Source organism: Trachinotus anak, unplaced genomic scaffold (genome assembly GCF_046630095.1).
Source record: "Trachinotus anak isolate AG129_WGS33_773 ecotype Australia unplaced genomic scaffold, CSIRO_AGI_Tana_v1 ptg000024l, whole genome shotgun sequence".
NCBI classification, from domain to species: domain Eukaryota; kingdom Metazoa; phylum Chordata; class Actinopteri; order Carangiformes; family Carangidae; genus Trachinotus; species Trachinotus anak.
The window spans coordinates 8,591,843-8,600,264 of record NW_027273875.1 but is presented as its reverse complement, the minus strand read 5'-3'; the positions used below and the strand labels follow the sequence as shown (position 1 = coordinate 8,600,264).

At 40.4% G+C, this 8,422-nt stretch overlaps 1 protein-coding gene and 1 pseudogene across 1 annotated transcript; one reads left to right on the top strand and one right to left on the bottom strand.

The window, feature by feature from the left end:
• Positions 1 to 1,514: 1,514 nt before the first annotated feature.
• On the bottom strand, positions 1,515 to 3,532 carry LOC139608048 (odorant receptor 131-2-like). Its single transcript, XM_071461502.1, has one exon. It carries the CDS (start codon positions 3,285 to 3,287, stop codon positions 2,358 to 2,360), a length of 930 nt encoding a protein of 309 aa, XP_071317603.1. The 5' UTR covers positions 3,288 to 3,532; the 3' UTR covers positions 1,515 to 2,357.
• Positions 3,533 to 3,711: 179 nt separating this feature from the next.
• On the top strand, positions 3,712 to 6,212 carry LOC139608120 (uncharacterized; annotated as a pseudogene).
• Positions 6,213 to 8,422: the final 2,210 nt, after the last annotated feature.

Below are 8,422 nucleotides of genomic sequence, written 5' to 3'. Positions count from 1 at the left end.
CTTGCCAAATCATTAAACACAGTCGAATGTTTTGCAATGGGGTTGAAGCTAATGCATTTAGATGGAAAAAAATAACAGAAACACATTTGCAATCCAATACAATAGCCCTGTAATAATAATTGTTGACCATGACACTTACTTTCTGGGAAAATCAGTGAGGTGCATTCAACTGAGTTTTCTTTTTATGTCCATCCCCTGTATGATGAGCAATCTAACAGAAATTAACACTGATTTTAATCAATACCTCTCAGACACTTACTCAACAAACCATAACAGGGCAAAAGTTCTTCTTTCAAAAAGGTATTTATGTGTTCTTGTTAAAGTATCCCTTTCTACTGTGTAAAGTTTCTACAGACCGAGTTGATAGAACAGTTAAGATTAGAACAGAAGAGTTGTTTTTCTTCCTCGTATTTAGCCCAGAAGGACACGATACACATTGCATAAACAAGTTATTAGAAAACGTCTTTTCCCTCAAATCACATCTCAGTTAATTAGGAAACGCAGAGATCAACTGTGTCATCCCTTGTTCATGCATTTGGCTCTGAATTAGTTCTCTGTTCTGGATGCACTCCTTGTGAACACATCAGCCTGTGGAAACACCACAACAAGGTGGAAAGAGTGACACATAACCAGCCTGACTAAAACTAATGCTATGTTCATGAAACTAGGCATTATTAAACTAAAACCACAGAATCCATTTTCTTGGTTGACAATGTGAAAGCTGCTCTCTGTCGCCAGGTACTTTCTCTCTCTGGAATGTTTTTCAACCCTTCAAGTGCTCTTTCGTGAAGGCCAGAGAGGTATTGAGAGGGCTTCAGGATTGTGGTGGAGTAAAGATCGGTTAAATTAGTCCACCTCCCTCTCAGACGGTTCTTTTATTCTGCGGGTCACCACCTCCCTCCCTGTTTACCCACATAAATTGGTCTCTCTCCGTGCTCTGTCTCTATCCTTGCTCCTACACAAGTGTCCATCTGGACTGTGAGAAAGAAGAGGGGACAAGAATTTCATCAATAATATCATTATGTTCTGTCCCTATTTTTCATAACCTCAAAGAAGTTTCTTCTTGTTGGGTATTATTACATCCTACAGAGTAAAATGAAAGGGCTGCAGTAAGAACCACAGTGTGTACTATGGAAGTATTTACAAAGCAAAGGTGACATCTGCTGGCTAAAAGGATGAACTGTTTACATGTAGAGTTGGACTTCATCTAATACGTTTTACACATTTTAAAATGTATCTCTGAACACTGGAACATCACTCTTGTGTCATTTTCACCATTGGCTATATAACTTTATGATTTTAAGATCATTAGTATGAAACAGGTTATATATTATATGGTTACAATATATAAGGATAAAGAATTTCAAAGGGAATTGGGATCAGCCAAACATAATGACAAGAGGCAAATACTCTAAAAAACAGAGACTTGTCTTATATTTATTTTTATTATAATATAAAACCAGGTAATTGTAAACTAGAATTACCGCCTTACGATTGTATGCTTCCCCCAGCCAGTCAAATTTCAGGAACTATGGTCACAAGCTCCCCTTCCTGAGTTACAGCATGAGTATTTTTGCAGAATATTATAATGTCACAGTGAAGTTTACCTTTGACCATTTGGATATAAAATGCCATCATTTCATTTTATCCTGATAGACATTTAAGTTAAATTGTGTCATAATTAGTGTATGAATTTTTGAGTTATGGCCAAAAACATGTTGTGTGAGGTCACAGTGAGGTCACCAAAATCTAATCAGTTCATCCTTGAGTCCAAATGAATGTTTGTACCAAATTTGACGGTATTACTGAGATATTGTGTTCACAAGAATGGGGTGGATGGATGGACAATCTGAAAACATAATGCCTTCCGTCCTGGCTGTGGTTGCTGTGGAGGCATAAAAACTATATTGCGGCTTAAAACAGTCAACCCTTTTGTAAATCATACACTTCCAAACCATCTTCAAGGGTTCTGGCTCATTACATGATTTTATTAACCCTATTACTAAAAAAACATAAATATGTTTATGATTAGCATATATTGTACAAATAAATGATGGAAAGTGATTATGAATTTTGTGAAACAGTAAAGATATTGAGTCCATCCTTCACTACAGAGATAAATATGATGATTTTAGTCAGTAGGCTACTTCTCAGAAATTACAGTTACACATAGCTCTATTGTAGTGACCAAAATTGGAAATCAGTAAACAGTAATATTAGTGATCTGAAAGAAACAGACAAAAAATTGTAATGATTTTTAAATTTTATCCTGAATCTGATCTGTCTTACAGTTGGCATTTCTCCTCAACATGATTGTGCAAGAAAAAAAAACAATAACACAATTACCTTATTTGAAATTAAGTCATAGTAACTGGCCTCACAGTGGTTTTGAAGCCAAAGGTGAAATAGTACTTGAAGACGTGTCTGAGGGTTTGATCTCTGAGGCCATATAAGAGTGGGCTCAAACACTTAGGGAAAATGATAAGACCTAAAAAGAGGGCATATTGAATATGAACTGCCAGAGCAGGATAAATGATCCACAGGTCATCTGTGTTAATCATATTAAACAGAATAGAAATGAGACACAGACACAACTGAAACAGATGCAACAGCACTGTCTTGTGGGCCTTACGGGCACTACTGACATTAGAAGAGGCTGACTTCACAGTAATCAAGACAGCAATGTATGTATAAATGATAATCAAGCTCACAAATACAAAATTAATAATGGTGAAGGCGAGGTTTAAAGTAGAATAAATCTGGAGGCGGAAGATACTGTTCGTTTTGCAGGACACTGGCACAGTGAAGCCTGTGTTCTCGAGACTGACAAACAGGAAAAGCAGGATGAATGAATCTATAGAGGCCAATGTCCACATAACAGTGACGGCTATGCCTGTTGTCTTGGTAGTGGTAATATCAGCATGCCTCAGTGGAAAACAAATGGCAACATACCTCTCCAAAGACATCACAGCGAGGTTAATGGGAGACATTTTAACAAAAATGGCTGCAAGCAATGTGAGAAGAATACAAACATAACTGATCACTCTGACCATGGTTATGGCAAAGATGTACAGCAACATAGCGAATAGAAGCTGCAGAGAGTCAATGAAGAGCAAATGACCAAACAGGACATAGCGAGATGACTCCAGCAAGACAGGCTTTTTCAACAAGGCAGACAACATGAATCCGTTTACACACAGGAAGAGAAAACATGGCAGCATAGACAGCAAAGCTTTGACAGGGATCTGAAATGACATTGCCTGGGTTACTACTTTTGTTTCATTCATGACAAAAACTTCATGCAGTGTCTTTAAAGGCACAAACACATCAGACAGACCTCAATCAACATAATGAACAGTTGTGAATCATGAAGCCTGTGTAATATTATTCTTTCAAGAAATATCTTAAGTTAGCATGGTGGCCTGAATCAAAGCATACAACAATCAGACAGTTCAACTATGTTGAATCATGAAGTTAAAGGCATGATAAATAGATTTACTGTTTGTCTGAGACATATTACCTACACGCCACCGGTTTGGTCTGACTTCAATTGACAATGAAGCTTTGACGGACAAATCTGAGAAGTGAATCAGGCTCCAGTTGACTGTATCCTTTTTTATAAGTGATCTGTGACTTGACATCATCACCTAAGTCAGTTTAACAACCAGTCAAAGCTCTGCATTGGCTAGGGTCTCTTTGAAGGAGTGGCCTATGAGTTTGAGAGGTTCTGTGTAAAAGCAAAAAATGTTTACTATAAATAATTTATGATACAAAAAGGTCTGAGAGGATGGGGCCACATCACTCAATGACAGTCGGATGGTAGCCTAAGATACTCATCGTTTTAGTCATCAGAGCTATCAGAGAAGCTTTAAGCCTGTCTTTATAGTAAACAATGAAACCCAGTAGAACTAACAAGAAGACCATGAGAACTAAATGTGATTTAGTTCAAAATGGTTATATTCATGGTTTTAAATTAATTTAGTTACAAATGGTCCAAAAGGTATTGTTTCATACCAAACAGTTTATCCCCTTCACATGTGACTATTTTAGCACATTGTCAACTTGTCAGGCACAGCCCTACACTCTCAGTCTTGGTGTGACATTCATCAGCCTAAGCTGTATACTTTGCCAATCTCAGTATGAAGGCTGGCTTCAGTGGCTAAATCTGTGGCAGAAGAAGGTACTTTTTGTTTTTTGGCGACCATTTTCTTGGTCCTTGCATGACACCGATATGCAAAAACCTTATGTTAGTGCTTCTACAGTAAGATCTAAACGTGCTGTGACCCACAGTTTGCAGTTAAACATGGGTATAGTTGGCTGTGTTAACATTTAGCATGCCAAGAAAGGAAGGCAATATCCTCCCTGAGCAAGGATCCTAGCATCACCATCCTGTCAGCCGACAAAGGAAGATGCACCGTTGTTCTCAACACAACCTGAACACCACACCAAAATAACCTCACTTCTCAGTGACGGTGAGACTTATGAGACCCTACAGCGGGACCCCACAAGCAGTTATAAGAAGAAGGTCATAGACTGCTTACAAAAACTGGAAAAAGAAAACACCATTGACTGCCAAACCTCTACCCTCTACCCTGGAGAAGCAACACCATGCATTTATGGTCTCCCCAAAATACACAAAGAGGGAGCTCCACTCAGACCCATCGTTAGCAGCATCAATTCGGTGACCTACAACATTGCGAAACACCTCACTACCATCTTGGCACCCCTCATGGGGAACACCACATCCAAAATTCCACAGACTTCACTGACAAGGTCTGAAACCTCACACTACTACCGGATGAGACCACGGCCTCCTTTGACGTCACTTCTCTCTTCACCTGCATACCCACTAGCGAGGCAGTAGAGACTGTCAGAAAACACCTGCAACAAGACAGCACTTTGCACACCAGGACCAACTTCACATCAGATCAGATTTGCACTCTTCTACACCTCTGCCTGACCACAACATATTTCAAGTACAATGAGGTTTTCTACAGACAAAAGCACGGCTGTGCCATGGGTTCTCCTGTGTCTCCAATCATGGCCAACTTCTACATGGAGGAGGTGGAGGACCGGGCTCTGAGCTCCTTCAGAGGAACAACTCCCAGCCACTGGTTTAGATACGTGGATGACAGTTGGGTAAAAATCAAAACCCAAGAAGTGGAGGCTTTCACTGAGCACATTAACTCAGTGGACAGAAACATCAAGTTCACCAGGGAGGATACCAAGGACCATAGGCTGCCCTTCCTGGATTGTGCTATGTCCATTGATGAGAATGGTAGCCTTGGCATTGAAGTCTACCGAAGACTCACACACACAGACCAATACCTCCTGTTTGACTCCCTCCACCCACTGGTGCACAAACTGGGGGTAATCAGAACTTTACAATACCGGGCCTTGAAGGTTCCCTCAAAGGCGGGGCAAAAACAGAAAGAACTGTCACACATCAAGACAGCACTTAAAACCTGTGGATACCCTAAGTGGACTTTTATCAAATCTTCGAAAAGGCGTCTCAAGAAAACACAGACAGTTTCAGATGAACAGAATGACAAACAAAGAAACACTGTCATCCCAGATGTGGCAGGCTTATCTGAAAAACTCAGAAGAATCTTCCACAAACACAAGATCCAGGTCAATTTCAAACCTGGCCGGACTTTAAGGCAAAGACTGGTCCATCTCAAGGACAAAACACCCAGACACAAACTAAGCAATGTTGTGTATGCGGTCCAGTGCAGTGAGGAATGCTCAGACCTCTAAATAGGTGAGACTAAACAGCCCCTCCACCGACGCATGGCACAACATAGAACGCAACATAGCTCAGCGGGACAGGACTCAGTGGTACACCTACATCTCAAGGAGAAAGCACACTCGTTCGAGGATACCAATGTCCACATTTTGGACAGAGAGGACAGATGATTTTAGAGAGGAGTAAAGGAAGGCATCTATGTCGACTTGGAAAAACCTTCCTTGAACAGAGGTGGTGGTTTACGACACCATCTGTCAGCCACTTACAATGCTGTATGATGCCCAGACGGTTTGACCCCCATTCACACCTGGAGCCATGTGACTTTAACGAGTCACAAAGACTCTCTGTTGAGTCACACCTTGGCTCATGTGACCCTAATGACTTACACGATGGCTAGTAAACGACTCTCAGGACCACCTCCAAGGTGTTTGTCCCCACCTAGGGTTAAATACCTGGGTTTCCCACACTGGTCTGTAGAACTGTAGAAGCCTCTTGGATGAGAGGCGAAATGTCTTCAAGAATCAAAAGAAGTCCAGTTGCCTTCAACTTCAGCATCATCTCTGTGTTTAGCAATGTTACAATGTTAGCATTAAACTCAAAGTAGAGCTCAGGCTGACTGGAGTTTTCTCATTAAGTATTGGGCAAATACAGTGGAGATATTAAGGTGTTGGTAGAGCTGGATGAAGCCTCACCAGGGTTATATAGTTTCACCCTCTGGAGACCACGAATGTCTGTGTCAAATTTCATGTAATCCGTGTTGTTGAGATATAGTATTTCACTAGTATGTTTGACAGTGATGGACATTGTTCTAGTAAAATGGTAGCTGTAAAACTGACAACTTGTATTTGTACAGACAAACTCAAATCTCTTTTCTCCTTTGACCAGCACCTCTTACCATTTCGACCATCATGTCTGTCATACCTGTTAACTGTTTCAGCGCCTCAGCACCATGGACAGCTCCTCCACTTTCATGCAGGTGTGTGATCGACAATGACTGACAAGTAAAAATGAACAGCAATTTGTTATTATTCCCTGCAAGAAAAATAATTTTAAAACATTTCAGTGTAGGTAAATGCTACAGTATTTACACTGAACCTATTATGTCAAAGTCACAACATGACTTACAAAGATAGTGTTACTGTACATAATTAGTTTGCTGGCATATGTAGCAAAGGTGATACTGCTTGTCCTATAAATCCTGCATTTTTTCTGCCTTTTTTGTTTGTCATTCTTTGCTGAAAATATGTATGAAGTATAGAATATCATTTATTCATTATACTAACTGGTCGGGACTATCCTAGACCAATACCATGTCTCAAGGACCTCATTCTAAACTATTATGGGAACTTCAGGCTCTGAGTGCAGAGGCCCTCTATCCAAGTAGTACCAGGACCTGGTAAATCAGTGCCAGAGGAGAAGCTGGAAGGTGTGCTGTTAACCTATTGAAATGGGGTGTAGATGCTTTACTGCTGCTCACTGTGCAAAGTGACATCACTGAAGCTGCAAAAAGGAAAGCCACCAAGTCCACCATGGAGGCTGCAGAGAGGGCCTCCAGATGGCTTTGGATCAGGAGCAGTGATCCATGGGCCAGTGCTGCTGGGACACAAGCCAGGGTCTAATTAACCCTGACGGGGTCGCCTGAGCACGGGTGTATGATACTGAAACACCCTAAACACCCGATGACCTATGGAAACATCACTGAGAATGTGCCCCAGTGCATCCTAGGTTGTATCTTTGAATCTTTGTTGGGCCCAAAGTGATGAAACAAAAAGCCTCTGTTCCTGTTCAGAACTGTTCACGTCAGCTTTATAGTCTCAAATCCCAGAATGATTTCAGCAGTGGTAGCTCTTTGGAGGACAGTAATTATGGCTGATTAATAATTCAAATGTTTATATTGCGTGAAACTTTTTACTAACTTATTTCTGAGTCTGTGGGTCCATGGAGAGACAATTAAAACCTGCACTTTATTCCCTAGAGTATGACAGGAACTTGACAAATAATATGTCACCTTTGTCATAAGGTTTAGACACCTACATCTTGTCTAAACAAGATCTTGTTTTTTATTAACCAACAGGTCTTGTTTCCCGTCTTTTGGATGCTCTGAAGAAAGAACATTTAAAAGAAATGCTTAATACATGTTACTAATGTTGTTTCTAAATTGTGTATGTAGCTAATATTCTGAAAAAATACATACAGAATGTATACAGTATATTAACAATGATGAACTCACTTTAAATATAACTTTAAAACTAGAATTACCACCTCACGGTTGTATGCCTCTGCCACTCAGACTACTTTCAGGTCACATCTCTTTTTATCAAGAGTCATATTAAGCATCTGTGTAAAACATTGCTGTAATTGCTGTGTAAATTCTTGAGTTATGGCTAAAAATTAGTTTGGTCACGCTGGCCCTGACCTTTAATCACCAAAATCTAGTCAGTTAGTCCTGGAGTCCAAGTGAATGTCTGTACCAGATTTGTAGAAGTTCCCTCAAGATATAACTGAGATATCACATTCACAAGGCCACAACCCTGTTTTGTGAGGTCGCTGTGACCTTGACCTTTGACCTTTGAGTACTGAAATCCAGAGCCCTTGAAAGAGAGAGTCGAGTCATCTCCGTTCATTCCAATGGATCACTTTTTTGCAGCAATGGTGGATCATGGAGTGTCTCAATAG